General features: G+C 43.5%; 2 protein-coding genes across 2 annotated transcripts; both read right to left on the minus strand.

The window, feature by feature from the left end:
* Window positions 1-741: 741 nt before the first annotated feature.
* Window positions 742-6,771, minus strand: LOC139334245 (meiotic recombination protein REC8 homolog). The gene is made up of 17 exons (XM_070967015.1): window positions 6,716-6,771; window positions 5,420-5,488; window positions 5,186-5,328; window positions 5,028-5,103; window positions 4,811-4,931; window positions 4,601-4,688; window positions 3,966-4,033; window positions 3,789-3,867; window positions 3,550-3,673; window positions 3,300-3,477; window positions 3,004-3,199; window positions 1,924-2,093; window positions 1,797-1,836; window positions 1,475-1,553; window positions 1,311-1,400; window positions 1,093-1,202; window positions 742-859 (listed from the first exon to the last, which is right to left on the minus strand). Exons 1-17 carry the CDS (start codon window positions 6,769-6,771, stop codon window positions 753-755), a joined length of 1,794 nt encoding a protein of 597 aa, XP_070823116.1. The 3' UTR covers window positions 742-752.
* A 520-nt stretch (window positions 6,772-7,291) lies between these two features.
* Window positions 7,292-20,396, minus strand: setdb1b (SET domain bifurcated histone lysine methyltransferase 1b). The gene is made up of 25 exons (XM_070967186.1): window positions 20,286-20,396; window positions 18,744-18,947; window positions 17,550-17,716; window positions 17,397-17,440; window positions 16,864-16,984; window positions 16,462-16,632; window positions 16,110-16,311; window positions 15,794-15,867; window positions 15,414-15,604; window positions 15,180-15,309; window positions 14,805-14,994; window positions 14,332-14,445; window positions 13,905-14,211; window positions 13,512-13,773; window positions 12,262-12,352; window positions 12,062-12,178; window positions 11,733-11,902; window positions 11,366-11,590; window positions 10,519-10,689; window positions 9,637-9,767; window positions 9,468-9,487; window positions 9,199-9,317; window positions 8,648-8,904; window positions 8,445-8,533; window positions 7,292-7,591 (listed from the first exon to the last, which is right to left on the minus strand). Exons 1-25 carry the CDS (start codon window positions 20,300-20,302, stop codon window positions 7,474-7,476), a joined length of 3,702 nt encoding a protein of 1,233 aa, XP_070823287.1. The 5' UTR covers window positions 20,303-20,396; the 3' UTR covers window positions 7,292-7,473.
* Between the last annotated feature and the right edge of the window lie 681 nt (window positions 20,397-21,077).

Here is a 21,077-nt window from a genome sequence, read left to right on the forward strand (position 1 = left end):
GCTCACAAGTAAAACAAGCAGACTGACATCATACAACTATTTCAAACAGCTCAATATTTATCCCAAATAAAACATCTGGGAAAAAGACAAACCCAAAAAGATACAGACTCAGTGGCCATTAACTCGCTATTGAAAGTGGTCGCCATTAGAGAGAATGGCTACAAAGAGTCAAGAGACTTTGTCTCAGCTTCTCCTGTCCCACAATGCAGACAGAGATGAACTTTCTCACAAGCTGTCCAAAATACAAAGAAATCAGAGAGGATGTTTTCCTCAGATTGAACCAGAAAATCTCTGGGAGGAGACAGAAGAGCAGGAGAAGATGTTGCTTCATATCACGAAGTAAGACACGTTTCAGTCTAACATACTTTTCCTTTTCTTATTTCTCTCTATTCTATTGTTATGTGACTTTTTTCTTTCTTTTTTTTACTTTTTTCTGGCGATGTCTGACGCCCTCCTTTGCGAACTCACACACAGACTGTCAGAGTCTTGCAGAGAGGAGAAAATCTGACAATGAAGGAGTGCAACTCTTTTTTTATTATGTGAGGTATTCACCAAACAGCTTTAGTTTTCAAATAATCTCAAACTTTTCAACAAGATGCTGCAACAACCAATCAGAAGGAAAACATTTGACTATTGCAGAACTTTTTTTTTTTTTCCTGAACTCAGGAAATGTCAGAAACAGCTAAATAATCTTCTATCAGACCGAACAATGGTATTTGATTTGGGGGCTCCTGGGGACTTGAGTCACAACATCAGTCCTGTCCTGAGCTGTCCTGTTCTCTGTCTTGTCCAGGTAAAATCAATATGTCCCCGTATGGCTCGTCCTGCTCCACCTGTATGTTCCTGGCTGATAAATTCTCTGCCGACAAGACACACACTGAGTTTAAAACATCCACTTACTGAGATGATTCAAATCAGCTGTAGGAAAAAATCCATACAATAACACACATAGACAACAAGCTGGAGCGAAATGACACATTTTTTTAAAATTCAGCTCTACTGTGAAATTAAAGAGCCTCCTCCGGTGTCGATTCACTCGGCTTCCACATGAGGAATGGGACGATCCGATGGTGGGTGAAGGTGAAGCCTTACCCAGGAGCCTCAGAAAAATGTTGCTGACTGTCCTGCGGTCGACCTCTGGCGGCAGAAGAGACTGAAAAAGCACAGGTCGCTCTTCCTGCTCGGCCAACTCTGGCAGGAGCCTGAACACACACACACACACACACACACACACACACACAAACACAGTCGTATCCTCTGACCAAACCCAAAGACTGGGAAAATCTAACGAGTCTCCGCTGGTTGCTTACCCAGGAGACCCTGCTTCAGCTCCCTCCAGCAGCTCGTCCACCACCTCTGGGATGTCCTCTAATGCAGAAACAGGCATGGACACGGGGAGCCTGCCAACAAACACACACATGCAGATAAGCATGGGCGCGCTCACACGCTTCACGGATCTGTCTTTGTTACTCACCCTTCTCTCTCGGACGTGTACATGGGGGAGATCTCTTGAGACACCTCCCTTTGATCAGAGGCCTCCAGAGACAGTGAACCTAAAGCCAGAGACACAGCCACAATTCATTCCTTGGACGCTTGTCCTCACCCTTAACCATAAGTGATACATGCCTAGCCCTGACCTCTGACCTCAGCCTCCCCCTCAGGGAAGACACAAGCCGCTTTAGCTGGTGTCTGACTGCAGCCGCAGTGGAAACACATCGAGGACAACAATTTCACCCCCAGTTAAACACAAGCTAGTCACTCCACAGTCTCCACACTGCAGCTTCAACAAGATTTACCTGCAATGTCAAACATCTCTGGCTCTGACTCTCTGGGGCCCTGTTTTCACACACAGACACACAAGTTTTTCATCAGGCTTCACAGACGTCCACAGAGAGCCACAAATAGACAAGCGTGCCTCCACACCTCCTGGAGCTCGAGTCTCTCCTCCTCTGTTGTGGCCGCCTCCATAGCCTCTCGCTCTCTTTCAGAGTCCGTGGACTCGGGCCCTCTCTCCCCGACCTGCAGCTCCGAGCCCGACAGCGGCGTCATGGTGGCAGCGCGTCTCCACAGAAGGAGCACCTCCTCAGGCAAGACTGCAGGGGGGGAAAAATAGCTTTGAGGTTTATTATTGAAAAAGGTTATTTAAGTCACATCTTTGAAAATAGCAAGAGGCAGAGGGAAAAAAGTAGAATTAAAGGTGACACGTGTTACACTTTACATCAGTAAATCAGTCCAGTTGATTTGATCAGCTGTGAGTTTGAGAGAGGCTGCTGGCAAGAGAGACAGTTGTCTTAGTGCATAGAGTGTGGTGGAACATATGCCACATTTCCACTAGCGCGGCTCGACTCGACTCGACTCTACTCTACCCAGTTGTTTTGTGTTTCCATTAGGGATAGTACCTGGTATCCGATACTATTTTTAGTACCTGCTCTGGCAAGGTTCCAAGCGAGTAGAAGCGATACTATATGTGTGACGTCAACAGCCTGTCGGCCACTGATTGGCCGGAGAGTGTCGTCACACGTCTGCGACAACACCGGAAAAACAATCCCCCCCCCTCCATTGTAAGGCCGGGCAACAGCAACCGCCGACTTTATTCTTTATTCTCACTCGAGGGAAATGGCTGCTCGTAAATACAACATCGCCTCAATGTCCTCCATTGTTTGTCGGCTCTGTTTGCATCGCGTACAAATTGACGTCATGGCAGTTTCACGCAGCCGTGGTATGACGACCCCGCCTACGTTGAGGAGGTACTATGAAGTATTCAATTGTAATGGAAACTCAACCAAACCAAGTAGAGTAGAGCAGAACCGAGTCGAGTAGGGCTGGAACTGTGTAATGGAAATGCGCCTATAATGTCCAGCATCCAACCTCAACCTGACAAGAGGTGTGTTCAGCCAGACAGTTTGAAAACACCCGTGTGAGCGAGCTGAACCTCTGGCTGATGTTTTGGGCTGTTCTGACGGCGCCCTGCTGTATTCTTTCTTTGACAGGTGTGTTACTGACAGGTGCAGGTGTTGTTGAAGAGCTCAGCAGCAGAGAGCGTCCTGTGAGAGGAAGGCGGTGGGACAGGCAGACTTCTGGTCTCAGTCTGAGGGTTGTTGATCTGCTGCTGCAGCTCCTCCTGGGGGATCTGCGTCTCCGGGTCAAAGAAGATCAGCTGCCTCTTCCTCTTCCTCTTCAGCTCAGGAGGAGGCACATCCTGGGTAAGGCAGGCGGGAAGTGAAGTGACAATAAAGTTAGTTGAAGTGCGCCTCATTGGAAAGCGCTTCCACATTCTGTCTGCTGAACAAAGCGGGCACCTCTAACTCTGGAGTTGGTCTCTCACGTTCCCTTGCTGCAGGTGGTGGGGAGGGAATGATGGGCTCGGAGACGGGGGTCAGCTGGTCTAGGGGGGGTCCAAGCTTCTCCAGGGATGGAGCTGTCTCTTCCTGTGGTGACAGCATGGCGTCTTCACTGGAGAGACTGACGGGCTGTAATCTGGCGCACATAGAAACACAGTCAGTGTGTGTTTGTGTGGATCTGTGTGCTGAAATGATCTGGATCATTTACCCAGTGGGCGATCCCGTGAGCTCTTTTGTTCTCTGTCTCTCCATGTCTTCGTCTCGTTCGCCTCGTTCCATCTCCCTCTCTTCCTCTCCTGGTGTCACCTCTTCTCTCGGCATCTCCACATGTTCTGTTAGAAAAAGTAAAAAAAAAACACATCTCTCCTCCTTCCTTGTCACCTCTCCTCAGCCCTCGTGGTCAGCCTTGTCTTGTTAAGGAAAGGAGCTCTTCGTTATGCCACACACCTTCTGGAAAGTGATCTGTTTGGGCCAAGAGGAAGTCGAGAGCATCTGGATGCTGGTCTGAAAGCTCTTCGCCCTCAAACTAGAGAAGAAGAGAAAAAAGAAGGGAAAGATGGATGAAAACCAGTAGGAAATCTGATACAAAAACATCTTTGCATGAGCTACTTTTGACATCCGTACCTCTGCAACAGGGATAGCGACCGGCTCCATCTCCCTCAGAGTAATGTCCTCTGGAGATGCCGTTATGTCTGGGGTGGGTGGGGGTACAGATGACATTATTAAGCTGTTTCAAGAGCTAGAAAAGCCAGTGAAACCAGAAGGAGAGGATGCTGCTAATCAAGCTGCAATTAAAGTGAGTGAAATCCAGCCGCACAACACTTCCTGACACCACGGCATCAGCCTCGGCCAATTAGGAGGAGGCTTCTGAAGGCAGTCTGCCCTGACCTGACCGACAGCGTCTCTCTGCAATGTGCTGCTCACTATTTCTGCCGGATCTGCCTGGTATTTCTGTGCATGTTATTGCACACAAGCTCACACACTGGACACATTTGTTTTCAAAATCAGTGGATCCTACATTTCTCATAATGAAACTCAAGAGCTTCTCTTTGTTAAACGCATGGTAACCTCTTGTCTCCAGTTTGTAACGCAGGCGTTTTATTATATTTACAGTATTAATTTGTCATTTGAAGAGTCATGTTTGTTGTTTCTGTTTCTGAAGAACCTTTGTTTTCTGCTGCTGCAATGAGCAAATGCCCTGAAGAGATCTTATTCACTCATTAATATTTGTGTCATTACAGCTCATCAAGTTGTCCTACCACTGTCTGGTGCTGCTGCAGCAGCAGCAGCAGCAGCAGCTGGACTGGTCCGCTCAGGATGCTTAGGAGGGGTTTCTCGCAGACCCATCTGAGAGGCACAGAACAGGCAGAGGACACTTATTTTTGTCAGTGCAAACATGTAGGCCATGTCCAGCGTTACCTTCGCTTACAAATGTCTGCATTCCTCTCCTTGCTCGTGCATTTGGGTACCTGTATCAGTGTGTTGGGACTGGGCATGGTATCCTGCATGTACATCACTCCAAATAAAGGGTCTGGAGCTCCTTCTGCCTCCTTCAGGAGAGACAGGGCATCAGGGAGGTCCAGAGCTGTCCTGGGAGAAAACAGGAGGTGAAGCAGCAAGACACAGGAGTTATTTTGCGTTTGTAAGTGCAGACAAATGTGTGAAATGCTGAGCAGATGTTCTCACATGCTGTGGACGTCCATATCAATTTTCTGGGATGTCCTCGGTTTCACCAGCTGGCCCACAATGGACTGAAGCTCCTCTGGAATGATAAGAACCAGCGCACCTGTCGGCATCTCTCTCCTCCAGTTTGTTAAGAATTTAATAATTATTCATTTTCTTACCCAGGAGGATAGCACACTGACGGTGGTAGACGATGACGACGCCATACTGGAGCTGGGAGGAGAGGTAGAGGGAGAAGCGAGGTCGCGGCAAACCCGGCTGAGGCGGTGGGACCTGCTCCAGCACGTAGGTCATGATGTCTTCACTGCACAGGCATCAGCTTTGTTGTAACTGGACTGATCACAGTTCAGCCGCTTACACACACATGACAAAAAATGACTCCAATAAGATCTTACCAGGTGCTTTTGACGTTGACTTTCAGGAAATCCCGACGAGGAACTCTGATGCCTTTTGTAGCAACCAGCCTGAAATGAACACAGAGCTGAGATACAATCGATTCATATCTCACTCATCAGGCTTCAAAGGCAAAACGGATCAGCTGTCATTTTATTATAGCATCCAGTGTAATAATGTGCAAACTAAACCTGACACTGCCCCCACTGATGGTCATGTCAAAAAAACAAATTTGAATCAGAAAAATGAAGAAACGCGTAAAATAAATTCATTTCATCATCATATCTGTACCTCTAAAACCCTTAATGTAACCTTTGACCTCGTCCCCACAGCTGCTGTCTTTGGTAAAAAACACTTCAAAGGCTTCGATTTGTTGTTTCACTTTGTGTTTTTGTTGCCAGATATTTGTTATCTTTGTCACTGATGCACCTGCACTCTGGCCTTAGTTTTTTTCGACGTGCGAGCTCCAAAAGTGGGAGCAATTTATAAAATGGAGAATCGGGAATTTCTGTTTTAAACATGGACAAATATTCATATTTTAACACTGAAAATAGTAAAAAATGTGTGTGTGTGTGTGGGGGGGGGGTTCACTAAAGGACAAAATCTCTAAAGTGTCTATCTTAAAAAAAACTTTAACATACCCACAGAAACATTGTGCACTTCAACATTTTTTATGCTGCCTAACAAGTTGAAAAGCATCTTAACTGAAATTAAAGGATATGAGATATGTGGATTTTATATTTAAGGAATTTCTGGATATTAAGAGATGATGGAGTTTATATGGTTATGATGAAGCTTCTTATCCACAAATGAAGGATAGTACAGCTAAAGTAAGAGGCCCACCCCAGTGGTGGAAAGTAACTTTTAAGTACATTTACTCAAGTACTTCAGACTACTTGAATACAATCCGGGGGTACTGACTTGATTATTTGAATTATATGCAACCTTATACTTTCATTCTACTACGTTTCAGAGGGAAATGATGTACTTTTACTACAATTATCTGCCTGCTGTCGATACTAGTTACTTTGCAAATGGAGATTTTAAAAACCTACAATGAGACTACAAAGTACAAAGTATTATTCTACAGTAAAAGACGCAGCAGTGTGTAAAATCAGCCCAATCAGCCGCACCGCGACGAGAAATAAAATGCTGCTTTTGCGGCACTTTCACGGTGCGGAGTACTCCACGTTACTTCAATAGAGCACCGTGAGCGCCACTGCGCCAAAAACACAACGTGCCCACATAAAGTAACTTCACTGCAGATGGATTTAACACAGTCACACATTTTTACTCACCAGATGGTAGAAAAACATCCTGTATGACGCGTTAAAACCGCAGGGTAGTAAAACATTTCAGCAAATCTTTGAGACGGTCAGTAGACGAGCTGCTGGACGCTGATACAGTAACGTCAGAGCGGTGAGACGGTGAATGGAGGTCTGCCGGTTTGTCTACGTTTGAGACAAGCTGATTGGTCAGTCCCACTGTGAGGAGGTGAAATGAAGAGTGGTCTTTGACCCATTAGCTACGTGCAGACTTGTGGTGCACTTTATTAAAGACAATAGACCAAATGTGTCACTTTTTTGTCCAACACCCTCAAACTGTAAACTGCCTCTGCATTACAAATTCAGATTTTTTTTCCAGATGTTTTAGTTGCATAAAACATCTGGATTAGGATACAGGTCTGTGTTGTATTAACATATTTTATTAATACTGAGGTGATTCTTTAAAAATATAGTAACAGTTTTATGAAAGTGAGTTTTTTTCTTCATCTTCTTTCCCATAATAATCAAACTGGTTCACCTTGAAATTGTACTGATCATGTCTTTTATGGCCTGTGTTGTTTCTCAAAAGAGCAGATCCAGGGGCTCATTAAAGAAAACTGTATTTTATTCAGACGTAAAAGACGATGTGATGAACAAACGACAGAAAATCAGGACACACGGTCATATAAAATAAAGGCAACAAAACAGAACAAAACACGAGGTGACAGCGTGGCTCATCGAGGTTTTCCTACAGATACAGCAGAGGGAGAGAGGTTCACGATGGCTGCACATCACAGCAGTCTTCCTCTGCACTCAGTGGATCCACAGCAGCAGAGCAGCACCTTCCCCTCCACGCTGCCCACCTCATAGTTGTAGTCCCAGGTCAGCTCTGTGCCAGCCCGGATCCGCCTGCACCAGGACAAGAGCTTGTCAATGTCAACATAAAGCCAATGCACTGTATTGATCGGTCCTGGAAACACTAATAGCTTTGCTGGAATACAGATTAACTGCAAAAGCCACAGAGATAATTATTAAGAGATAACACAGAAAGGTGGCTTAGCCCTTAAAATAGTGCTTTTCTAAGCCTAGTTTTGGATGAACACAGCATTGTAAGGTGACACGTTCACTTACAGGTGTGCATTAAAACAGTGATTTGATTAGTTAGCAAGAAATAACATGGACAAACTAAACAGTGAATCTTTAAACAAAACGATTAGAAGTGAAGTGATTCAGAATTTCCATGTTATCTGACTGTTACTGATGCAGACTGAATTTCACAATGAAAACACCTCTTTTTAAAATTAAACCACAGAAAATACATTTCTATAAAACCCATCAGTGAGTCTTAAGATGGCACAGGAGCGCCACCTGAAGGCGGGGTTTAGACAGACAACAGCATATGAAAACAAAAAAAAAAAAACACAGCAGGCTTATTTATTTCAGTGAAGGTACAGCAGTGGCATCCATGTTTTGGATAAAGAAAATGCTCATTGTGGTCATTTCAATGCCCACGAAAACACAAACTAAACTAATTTCACAGTCTTATCTGCAACTATAAATCTGTCATAATGTAACCTTTGACCTCAGCTCTGCATCTCTGTTTCTGTCTTTGACAACTCCTCAGGGGAATATGTGATACTTCAGCTGCTACATGCTGCACCATGTTCACCAGCTTGTCGCTGACTGTGTCTGTCTGCTGAGCAGGTCGTGTACAGTTGGTAACAGGATCTGTGACAAACTTAAAAGTTGTTTCAAAACTCACTTGCTGGCAAAGAACGCCACCCAGGGAAACCGCAAGTCATGTGTGTCCACAAACACATTCTGGACGAAAAGGTTAGGACTACAGCTGTGCTGTAATACAGAGAGGAGACAGATGATGAAATAAAACATAAAAACGTAGGAGCAGAATTCATTTAAACATCATGAAATGGTTACACACTGAGATGCTGTAGATTACAAGCTTACATTGAGGTAACGCCCAAGGTTTCCTTCCAACTTGGCATCAATGATGTAGCAGGACTCCTCACCGTCAAAGAACAAGCGGGTGTTTTTGGGAGTGTTTTCCCCACCTCCTCCAGTCTGTCCCTGCTGTCCTGGTTTACCTCCCTGACCTCCTGGGCCTCCCCCGCCTCCAGGTGCACCTGTTTTTACCATCATCCCGTGGCCGGTCTTCAGGGCGATGCCTCGAGTAGATTTCACTGCTACCTGCTTCTTAGTCACACCTGGATCAAGCAGGAAAGAAAAGAATGACAAGTGAAAACAGCCAAAATTGAGCAGAGGTTCTTCAATGTATCACTCAAAGGTCTGCATCTGATTTTGATTCAAGGACTATGACTCCTAAAAACATGTAAAATTCATAATGATAACTAGATACTGAAATAGACAATGTTGTGAGTAACATCAGAAGCGGCATTTTCCCAATTCATTAATACTCTGCAGGACTGATGTGACCCAGAGGCCAACATGCCTGCCATAAACACCACACTATCAGTGTAAATTCAAGTATCTCTTCTTACCCGGGGTGACTTTCTCTCTCTCCTTGTTGTCTTCAGATCCAGAGCTGATGGTCTGAACATCATCGCTGTCAGACAGAGTCATCACATCCTGCTTCTTTCCCGTTTCTGACTTCACTTGACTGCAAGAAACACAAAATTAATCTTCACAAAAATTTAACTTCAGGGGATAATAATTGATCACAAAGTTGTAGAACTGCTGTTAAATTAAACATTTTAAATTAGGAAAAATGAAATATCCATTTAAACATATTTGGGCAAATCCCACACACCTCTTAGTGTCTCCAGATTCCTGTGAGGGAAAACAGAAAAAGAAGGCTTATTTATCATTATGCAAGAAAATCATGGTGCAACATATCCTAAAATAAGAGGCACCTTTTACCATCCAGCCTCTTACAAAAGTAAAAGCAAAGGTTCTTACTTTGTCTCCCTTGCACTCACCCTCTTCAGCCCCTGGCTGGTAAGCCAGGAAGCCACTTTGCTTTTCCCCATCTCCACTGGCATGGACGGTGGCTTCTCGCTGTCGGTTCCTTTGGCTGATGTGCTCAGTCCATCTTTGCTGTCTTGACTCCCTGGAGCAGGAAGGAGAGAGGTGTGTGAAAGAGAAAGAATAGAGTGCAATGTCAAGACAGAACCTTCAACTGACCCCCAATGTCGCCAAATTTGGCCCTCCGGCTTTAACACCATTGGATTTCAGATTAGGGGTTATCAATGAATCTACAAATCACTGTTTTTCATTAATTATCAATTTCATCCATAAAATGTCAAACACACTGAAAAATAGCAATCACAAATTACAAGAGTCTCAAAGACTGTAATTTCAAATTATATAAAATAGAAAAAGCAAAATTTTAAAAGTTCTAACCAGATTTTTTTTTAATTCTAAAAAAATCAAATGTCCAATTATTCAGAAAAAGTGTTGTCATTGATCGTCATCACTACTCCTCTGCTGCATCAGGCTTTAATATCGTATGATGATTAACACACATATATACAAACAGGCAGTCTCACACCAAGAACACAACCGGGTCCAATGTGGATCTACTATGGATACTTCAGGTCTTTAAAGCAATTACTCTGCTTCTTTAGAAATACTGTTATTCCCATTTCTTGCCAAGAAATGGAGGAGAAGATCAATACCACAATGTTTGTACTGTAAATATGAAGCTGGAACCAAATACAACTGGTTCTGTCCACAGGTAAAATGCATCTGAAGCTCACTAATTAACATACTGTATCACTAAAGTTATTGTTTTGGGGTGGGGGGGGGGGCAACATCTTCCTCTGAGAAACAAACACCACCTAAAGAGGCCACCAGCTCACCTTCCTTGTTGCCCTTGACCTGACCACGTGTGGTGTAGCTCCTCCACACAGAGCTGGAGCTGTAGTAGTTGTCCTTCACAAATGTGTCATCTGAACTGTCACTTTCATCTTCACTCTTTGAATCCTTGTCATCGTCGTCATTACTGTCCCCCGATGAACTTGGGCTTCGGGCTGGAGCAGGGAAAGAAAGAAAGAAAGAAAGAAAGAAAGAAAGAAAGAAAGAAAGAAAGAAAGAAAGAAAGAAAGAAAGAAAGAAAAATGACTGGCTCGCGGTTGCATGTACTGAAGAAGCCAAAATTATCATTGTATTGACATGTATGATTCCAGTGAATAATTTCCACTGATAAACATGCTGTCTTCACTTTTTACAGTTACTGTGCTGAATAATGGCCAGGAAAGTGTTTTTGCAGAACATTATGATGTCACAGTGAGGCTGACCTCTGACCTTTTGGATATAAAATGTCATCACTTCATCATTTTATCCTACAAGGCATTTGTGTGAAACTTGTTATAATTAGTCCATGAATTCTTTAGTTATGGTCAAAAATGTGTTGTGTGAGGTCACAGTGACCACCAAAATCTAATCGGTTCATCCTTGACACCAAGTGAACGTTTGAGCCACGTTTGACGAAATTCCCTCACGGCGTTCCTGAGATATCGTGTTCACAAGAGTGAAATGGACAACCTGAAAACACAAGGCCTCTGGCCACAGCTATTGCCGGCGCTGAGGCATACATGTGAAAACCCATGTGGAGAAGGAGGAAGATAAAAAGTCAGCTGTGTTGAAGATCACAAACACCGTCCATTACAGACCATCTTCATCTATCGCATTTGGACTTGGACTCACCCTTCTTGGGCGGTCGCCCCACAGGGTGAGATGATACTAGAGCAGATGGTTGGATTTTTATCCTCGACACGTCCACACCACTTCCCTCGCTGTCCGAACAGTGGGCCTCACTCTCATAGCCCTCCTTGAAGTTCTCCACACTCTCTATGTGGTCCAGATTTGCGAAATACTCGTCGCCCATCTCTAGACCTTCTTTGTCGGCAAAGTCATCTGTCAAGATTTTACCTGGCAAAGTGGACAAAAGGGGGGGGTCACTTTGCAGCCAAGTCACCTGATGTAACAAATAAACTGATGAAGATGTCTGCATGTGTGCCCATTTTCCATTTTCCATCACCTCTGTGCTTAAAAAATTGTTCCCTTTCCTCACCAGCATAGATGCAGACAAAAGAGCCCTTGGCCACGTCATCGAGACAGCGGATGCCCCAGCCTTTGTTCTGGGTTTTGAAGAGCTGGAGACGCACCTGCAGGCCATGCTGCACCAGGCGGTTTGTGCACATCTGAGCACAGCATTTGCACCGCTTATTACACTCGTAGATCCTGAGAGAGAAAGAGCAGGGCAGATAATGGCCTCTGAGACAAGACAAATTAGCTCTTGCAGTAATTATCGTCATATGAGGTTATGAGGGGTGAGAATGAGTTAGTGTTTCTGAGTTCACCACAAGTGGGATGTGCTTTGGTGTGTGTACGATGTCTGACCCTGTAGGGAGGCACTCCTCTAGTCGTTTGTATAAAAATCCAGCATTAGGGTTGATCTGTGCACCCGGTGTACAACCTGTCGCCTGAAGGGTCAGCTGGTGGCAAGAGCATTTGGACCTGTAATTGAGACAGAAAGTCGTGTTCAGAATATTAATGATGAATATGAAAATGGCGAGTCACGGCTGAGCAATTTCACTAACTTGTCTCGACAGCCGTCCGTGCAGTCACACCCAACCAGGAAGTCTGAACTGGTGTTGATGAATACTCCATCTTCAGGAATACGTTCTTTACCTTGAAGAGAGGAGAGGAGGATCTGTTAGTCTCTCTACAATAACGTATTCCACAGGGATTTCTCATAGAAGGTCGAGGCTGCAAACACCAGCTGTGATAGGTCATCATCTTCTCCAAAAACTGAAGCCAATATAAACAAATAACATAAATTGCAAAAACTTAAACTTTCATTAAAGTTATTCACTCCTACCTCTGACTGAGGTTTCCCTGCTGTGATGGGAGAATTCTCCACATCCCCTGCCCCCTCTCATGTGGTGTTCCCCAGGGGTCAGTTCTTGGTCCTATACTGTTTTGTATTTACATGCTTACTTTGGGTCAGATAATCTGTAGGTATAATATTAATTTCCTCGGTTATGCAGACGATGTGCAACTTAATGTTCCGCTCACTGGTAGAGATATAAAGATATTTTCTCATGTTTTGGCTTGTCTCTCTGATGTCAAATTCTCCTCTTTCTCTGACTCAATGAGTCCAAATCTGAGGTGCTGTTATTCAGCAACCAAACTTTTTTTTTTTTTTTTTTTTTTTTTAAATCTGAAGACATCCATGCTTTCATCTCATGACATCTCCATTATTGTAACTCCCTGTATTTGGACATCAGCCAAAAGGCAATCTCCTATCTTCTCCTTATTCAAAACTCAGCTGTTAATGTGTTTTTAATATACACCGTTTTATCACGTCTTACGCTCCATATTTACAGTAAAAATTTATTAAAATCTTAAACTTTTTAAGTTTTTGTTGTTTTTATATTGAGTGCATGTACTATTTTATCTTGTTCTGTAAAGCACTGTGTAACACAGTCAGACTCATGATGGACAGTTAAAAAAATATAGATGTCGTGTTTTTTATTTCATGCATTCTTCTTAAAACCTGGTACCAAAATTACCCATAATGCAACTCCACTGCCAACAGTTAAGTCTGAGATTTAGGTGTGTGCTAACAGCAGATAATGTAGCCTCAAGCTGTAAGCCATAAGCAGAGATGAGGAGTGGACTACAGAGGTCTAACTCCACACTCAAAAGGCTTCCTGTTCCTTCGTTTTACATATGCACTAGTAACACCTGTAGAGTTCCCCTTTTAGCCAAAAAAAAATCCTTGCAGTCTAAATGTGGCACCAGACTCAATTAATCTCCATTGTTACCATCTCCAAGTAATTCTTACTGTAAGCTACTTTAGGGGGTGGGGTGGAATCGATCTCGTTGACACAGGAGAGTGGGATGTCCTCCTTTCCACCAGTGATGTCGGGAATGTAATAAAATGGCCTCTGTGGCTGGAAGGGCCGGTCCACGAGCACGTAGGGGTCCAGACAGAACATCTCTAAGAATATAAAGTCACAGCGTGTCTGAAAGAGGTAGTGCTGGATCTCCGCCATGTTACGCAGGCAAAGCCCACATGGAGCCTTGTAGATCACATGGAAGGACATCTGAGGGGTAGACATGAAGACAAGAGCTGTATAACTCAGTTTGAGTTTCTTATATTTAAAGGTTAGAGAGAAGATCTAGCTATGTGCTTCATACATCCACTCTCATTCATGTACTCGTTCTTCAAAACTACCTTGCGGTTGACTTTGCGTCGCCCGGTCATGCGTCTGAAATCGTACAGTAAAGGTGTGAGAAGGGGGTTCTTTCCTCGGTGCATGTCTGATTTTGAAGGTCGGACGCGATTCAGACAGGCTGGCTGACAAGTGTGTGCCAGGTAGAAGATGCGGTCCGTCGGGGCGCGGTACGCGGGCTGGTGTGGGATGGTGGCCATCGTGTGGTTGATAGGAGGAGGGGGAGCTGGAGCCATAGAGGGCACCTGTCTCTGATACGACTGTGTGAAAGTGGCAGCAGCAGTATTTTGGGCATTCAACATTCTTTCACTACGGATTGACAGACAAGAGACAAAGAGAAAAAGACCAGTTACATTTAAAAGCATCACATGTTTAGGGTGTGACTGCGCTCTTCTTTTATCCTGTGTCCAAACTATCAGCTGGACTCACCTCGAGAGGTTACTAGGACTGGAGGACAGAGACTGCATGACTTTGGAGGCATGAGTGCCTCCCACCCCAGGGACAAACGGAGAAGTACTCTTCTTTGCCATCTGATGTTTATTACTTGAAGAGCGTGAGGAGAGAAATATCAGTCAGTCAAAGAGTGAATACTGTCACCAGGTCAACTCCAAATGAAGGCTAATGTGGCTCTGTGTCTGTCGAATGTGCGTCTAATGTGTAAATAGGCAACGGTTTGCTAACAAGTAACCAACGTAGAAGTGTCAAAAACTGCAGTTCCTTAGTTCCTTGATGCTGGCTCTTAAAGCAAGTCCCTATAGATCCCTATAGACCTACAGATTTGACTGCATGCCAGAGACTGTTCCACCAAAGGTTAATTTCTTCCTCAGCTTCAGTTTTTTTTTTTTTGCTAGGTATACACCTTAAGTAGTGTTTGTGCAAAAAGTTGAGTAAACATCACTTACTCAACACGAGGAGGTTGTGAGGGCTGCAGAGGCAGAGGGGTTTGTTGGGTTTGTTGGGGCTGAGGACGCTGTGGATGTTGTGGTGTCTGTGAAGGCTGACTGGGTGAGGCCTGTGGCGTTTTGATGGGAGAGGCTCCAACATGTCCATCACTGGTGTACTGAACCACTGGGCCTTTACTCCTCAACGCCCCTATAGATTGAAATGGACAGAAAGAAGTGAAAATTGAAATATTGTTCACTGTTTTATATCACCAAGTCACAGAGGCTGAAAGGGTTTTTTTTGGCACCAGTGTCAAAATTAAAACAAATTTCTAAGACAGGATCCAAACTAGGTACAGGTATAAATGTACATGCAGGTATGAGTGTGTTAGTTACCCATGTTAGGGCGCGTCCTCTGCTGGCCAGCCAGCTTCTTCTCCTGGGTGTTGGCAGTGGTCATCTTCAGGTTGAACATTGGCTCCAACCTGGTGGAGCCTCTATAGATCCACTCACTCCTCTTATCATCCTGATCAATACAAAACAACACAAGTTTACTCTCTGTCAACTGCTCTGCTGATATATCAACTGATTTTTGATTTTTTTTTCCCCTCAAGCTTTACACTGACGTACCAAAAAGAGGATCTTGACCAAGCTTCCATCCACTTCCTCTACTTTGCTCTTCCACCAGGTTCCCTCCCACTCTGTCTTGATTATCTGTCCGACTTTTAGGAGCACCATAGGCCTGCTGGGGTAGGCAGTGATGTACTCCTCAATAAAGTCTCGACACGACGCATCCTCTATGTCCTCCCAGGTCCGCTTTACTGTGAAAACAAGAATAATCTCACTGTTTTATTAATTAAGTTATAATTAACACATTGACCGCTCTAAAATTCTACAACTAATTTAACTCAGTATTCAGCCAACTAACTTTGCAGCTGCATATTTGGTAGAATTAAACAGTGTTTACAGATTTCAAGAGAGAAGGAGAAAATTGAGAAATAGGCACTTACGTGGTCGACAAACTGGGTAGAGCTCAGGTAGTGTCACATATGAAGCATAGCCATCATCAAAGAAGATCAAAAACCTGAAACACATACAACAAGAGATACTGACAAGAGCCCGATCTTTTCATTTGTTAGAGGTATATCAGAAATATTTTATGTACAGCATCTCTGGTACATAGTTTGTCCACCAGTGAGCACTGAAAAGTCCAAATTACTGCGAAACTGGTTGTAATTCTTTAAGAACAAAATATAAGGTACCAAAAATGTTTGCTATTCATTTGTTGACAGCACAGACTCTTTAGCTTTATTTATTTAGCTTTACCTCATACGGTTTTTGTTATTGGGCATCTCCGCTACTATTCCAGCATAAAGCCACACCAGGTTGCCGTCCTTGTACTTGGCGACTACACGAGCCCCGACATACAGAATCTCCAGGGTGGGGTTATAGTCAAAAGCCACGTGATTTCCAGACAGCAAACTCTTTCCTTTGTCAAACTTCACTTTATACTTGAAAATACCGTTTCCTGAATAAAGACAGAGGGCGTGTTGCGTTAAAGATGGGAGATCAGGGAAAATCAAGCATAGAAAACATATCAATTCTAATATACACAGGAAACCATAAATATTCAGTGTTTAACATCCTAAAAGAAGGACAAAATGTTCTGGTAACACACCAACAGGGCTGATCGCAACAAGGTTGCCTCTGTGCCAAGTCTTGGTACGTTTCTTTCCCAGAATGCTCATCCCGACTCTGAGCTCATCTTCTGTCATGTTTGGGTTTGGCTGGGTCATGGACTGAGATGGAACCTGGGACACGAACACTGCTGGTACTGAACCTTGAATACCTGCAGGGTGGAAAAGCCAGACAAATGTTTAGTGTCTCACACACACGCACGCATGCAACACACACACACACACACACACACACACACACACACACACACACACACACACACACACACACACACACACACACACACACACACACACACACACACACACACACACACAAACAAAATAATTTGACATAGGCATGATGCATGCAACATAACCTCAAATAAAGTATATGTGCTCACCTGACTGAGGCTGTGCTGGAGATCGGAGCAATGGAGCACCTGGTGAATGCTTGCTGACCATTTGGACCAACTTATGCACCTGCTGGGAAGTTTTCTGTAGAGCTGAAAAGGCCTCTTTTACCTGTCAAAAAACACAGAAACATTCACCATCTGCACCCACTGAGCACTGCTTTCCCCTCAGAGATGTTTGCTGTCAAACCCGCAATATCCATTTTTTTCTTTGGTGCTAAAATTAAAGGATAAAAGGAGAAATGTTGCTTTGATTGGCCCAGAGGCAGCATCATGTACAGAAGGCAATCTATAGTATCTGTAAGGTATTTCTGATAATGGTTAAATAATGGATGAAGTTAACAAGATTTAAAAAAAAAAAAAAAAAAAAGGGTTTAAAGTAGCCAAGTCGAGAAAGATTTTGAGAGAAACACAACAACAATAATTCAGCACATCTAAACTCCCCCTCTGACCAGCCCACAACAAACATTTAGCTATCAAGTGTAAATAGAGATCAACATAATGAAGCTTTTCATTGTTCTCACCACTGGATCTTTGGAAGGAGCGACAGGCTTCTTTGGAGGAACCACTGAAACATTGTGAAGAACACAAGAGAAGCAGATATTTAATAACCTGATTGTTTTCATGTTGGAGCAGCATCAAAAGTAACAGTGCTCATGAGAAGATAGCTGACTTACAACAGCCAACAGCAATGACGTCATCATCGTCATCATCATCTATCTCGATGACCTCAGACGACAGCACGCTTCCTAGGCCCCCTTCATCCTCTGAGCTGCTCTCATGGTAAACAAGGCCGTTCCTATGGTAAGTTGCCTTCACCAGTTTTTCACACTCCAAAATGGACCTGAGGGGGAAAAAACATGAGCCTGTCAGACACAAACAAGTGCAGTACAACAAGGGATGCACCAATCCCATCCAGTGGATGGACACCAAGCAGGTTGCAAATGGGCCATAATGTGACGGATTCCAGTCAAGAATCCATCTTTCCAAGTTATGCTCTCATGGCCAAACCACAGTTGTTCAAACCAGTTAGCATCCTATGAGGAACCACTGGCAGCTACAGGCATGGTTTATGTGCCGGCCGCTAAACAGGTCAGCGCAGATGCTGCTGCACCGTCAGTCACTGCACATTTCATCGCACGGAAAAGATATTTTCACTCTCCCACTACATCATATGGTTTGTTGATCTCACTGGTTGAAATTAGCATGTGACAGACGGTGATAGACAGATGGTTCATCCAATCACCGGCCAAGTATTTTTTTTTTCAAAGTGTCTGCCTCTTTGCAAACAGTTTCCATGGACAACCAAATGGTTCTGTGCAACAAACCATCTGGAGCGTCAGGGTTGTGGTGATCCCTAGGCTTGCGTTTGCACAATGAGGTTTACGGATTTGAAATTTGGGAAAAAGTGTCAAGCTGGGGACCTTTGTTGTAATTCTCTCCCTCATTTCTCTCTCACCAGGTTATGAGCTTGCTAACCTTATTTAAGATTTGTCACAAGCCTCGGTCAGCGTAGAAGCATAACACTGTTGCAGTACTAGCCAATAAAGGATTGAAATGAACACAGCACAGTCCACTTTCACACATTCCACCCACAACCACAGATTCTTATTAGTTAAGCAGAAAATGTGAAAATAATCAGACTGTGACAAATGAAATCTGAACATAACGTACAAGTCATCAAATGATTTAGGCCACTTCATCATAAATCAAGAGAAATATTTTTGTGGTGTTCACGAAAACATGAATATCAACTGTAGCACCATCCTTAGTGTTTGATAGAAAACTCATGTTTGCATGTTGTTAACACTGAAAGAGAAGAGATGTGTACTTGTAAAAATATGTACATTGACTACATAAATAATGCTCACTGTTGGGCATCTTTGAGAAGCATCTCCGTCTTCGCCTCCTCTTCTTCTTTCTGCTCCACCCATTCCTTGAGCTCTGTCAATTGAGCCTTTTTCTTCTGGACGATTTCACTTTTCTCCACAGCATCTTCAATCCACTTCTTCAGCTCGTCCAGAGAAATGCCCAGTTCTTCCTCCAGACTGGGGTCCCAGCCATCCACCTCCATTCTGCGGAGAAAAAAAACAGGACACTGAACACCATTTCAGATATCTGCATGTTTATTGTTAAGATCTCACTCATAATCACAGTGGCATGCAAAAGTCTGGTCAAAAATTCTGTTACTGTGAATAGCTAAGCGAGTAAAAGATGATCTGATTTCCAAATGGCATAAAGTTAAAGATGACACATTTCTTGAATATTTTAAATAAGAATACTTTTTCTTTTCTATCTACAGTTTCAAAACTAGGAGGGCATCTGGAGAGCGCGCATCTACTGCCAAGGCCAATAACCCACTCGTCTATGAAATGCAAATCTGTAAGCGCAAACACTGTACGAGTAATACTTAAAGCATTACCTCTATTGGCATCAATTTGGCCACCTGCAGAATTGAAATTTTCCTGATTTTAAGTTTTAACACATTCAAAGCGTTTGTTCTGACTGGATACACAACACTGAAACACAAGCCAGTGTTTTGATCACCAGTTTGAGTGTCTTATGTGTGATTTAGCATAGAGTGAAAGTGAGACATATAGCAATATCAGAACATATTATCAATCATCATCTTGATGATGACTCCAACACTGCATACAAGGTTGACAGATATTTACATGTCTGCATAGACTCATGAGAAATGTATACTGATATCTAACTGTAAAAATTAATTGCTTACAAAAATAAAACTGATTGAATCTCTGATCAGGGTGCAGGCAAGGGTGCAGGTTTTCAGTGCATCCAAGAGCTAGTTTTACGGATTCCCTCTCATTTCAGCCTGACTTTAACATGTTAAAGTTCCTCTGTTTACCGTCAGGAAAGCACAGAGACACAGGGGGTGACGGTAACAGTCCCAGCAAAAGAACATGTAACGTTAGTGTTGTGACTGATGTGCACATCAGCTAATACATACTTTAAAAGTAACAACAGGCCAGTCTAAATGTTGAACTTAAAGACGCTGCCCAAGTCTGAATGGAGAGCAGCATGCTGGCGTTGGTAATAACAACAATGGACAGTTTGAAAGGCAAAATTCAGGTAAATTGGCGTTAAATTATCTGGGCAACTTCTTCTTTTAATCTCAGCTACAGAGTAAGTGGACTGTGAACTTAACCCACCATAACTTCACTGACACTTCAATAAAACACACCGCGGGAAAACAGGGAGCTAAATGACAACAAAGTGAAGATTGATGCAGTGAGAGCAGGCTAGCTCGTTAGCCTTGCATTAGCATGGAGAGCGTCCTCTCTGCTGACCGACTGATGCAGGTGTCAGGAAAACAAACACTGTGTCTTCTGGAGTTGCGCTACATGCACATCAGACGGTACCTTCATTTAGAGACAGCGCCCAACACTCACCCCTCGGTGCTTTCCATCCTGTTTGCTTGTAAATATTAAATATAACGTTACCTAGCTAACGCTACCGGCTAGCTACAACAAGGAGTGCATGTTTTGCATCCCAGGATAGCTAAATTACGCAGGCTGTGACGAATAGATGACCCGCCCTACTCTGCTTCTGATTGGCTTATCGTTATATACTTGCACAACCATAACCAATCATCTCTCCTCATGTCTAAAACTAAGCAACCCAAGCAAGGAGGGCAAAGAATACTAACCAATCAGTGACAGAGTAGGGCGGGTCATACCAGCCTCAGCAGGACTGGGTGGTGTTATTTCCGCACCGTTCTGTGAAAACGAGAGCTCCGCCCATCCGAAATGCCCAGGTATTAAAAACGTGCACATTAGCTACATGATGCTGTGCACATCTTGGATACAGGCGCCTAAATGTATCATCGTGCCAGAATAATTTAACCAACACTTTCTTGGTCAAGAATACTGGAATAGACTCACACCAGATCACACAATCTCGTTATTGTTATTGTTATTGTTATTGTTATTGTTATTTTATATAGTAATACTTTTATTATCATTTCTGTCCACTACTTTTAATAACAGTTAATTAGTAATCACCCACTCTATTCACTTTGAGAACCACTGCCTAAAAGGAAGACTCAGAGTGCGCAGACATAATGGCTCCTGGTTCTTCCTTGACTCTGCTGAATGACCTACTAGTGATGAATTGTTAACACATACCACAAGTTCAAGGGGTTATTTCAATTGTTCAGTAACAACAAACTTGCATGAAAGTTT

Source organism: Chaetodon trifascialis, chromosome 7 (genome assembly GCF_039877785.1).
Source record: "Chaetodon trifascialis isolate fChaTrf1 chromosome 7, fChaTrf1.hap1, whole genome shotgun sequence".
In the NCBI taxonomy this organism is placed as follows: domain Eukaryota; kingdom Metazoa; phylum Chordata; class Actinopteri; order Chaetodontiformes; family Chaetodontidae; genus Chaetodon; species Chaetodon trifascialis.

What these genes read in the sequence shown, in the direction of transcription:
- LOC139334245 (XM_070967015.1), bottom strand. Translation starts at nt 6,771, where the DNA reads ATGTTTTACTACCCTGCGGTTTTAACGCGTCATACAGGATGTTTTTCT. An exon ending in TGCAGCAGCACCAGACAGTG is followed by an intron (nt 4,034 to 4,600) that starts GTAGGACAACTT and finishes CACCCACCCCAG; the next exon opens with ACATAACGGCATCTCCAGAG. An exon ending in GCTGAAGCAGGGTCTCCTGG is followed by an intron (nt 1,203 to 1,310) that starts GTAAGCAACCAG and finishes GTGTGTGTTCAG; the next exon opens with GCTCCTGCCAGAGTTGGCCG.
- setdb1b (XM_070967186.1), bottom strand. An exon ending in TGGTCAAGATCCTCTTTTTG is followed by an intron (nt 15,310 to 15,413) that starts GTACGTCAGTGT and finishes TGTATTGATCAG; the next exon opens with GATGATAAGAGGAGTGAGTG. An exon ending in ACCTTGGGCGTTACCTCAAT is followed by an intron (nt 8,534 to 8,647) that starts GTAAGCTTGTAA and finishes TCTGTATTACAG; the next exon opens with CACAGCTGTAGTCCTAACCT.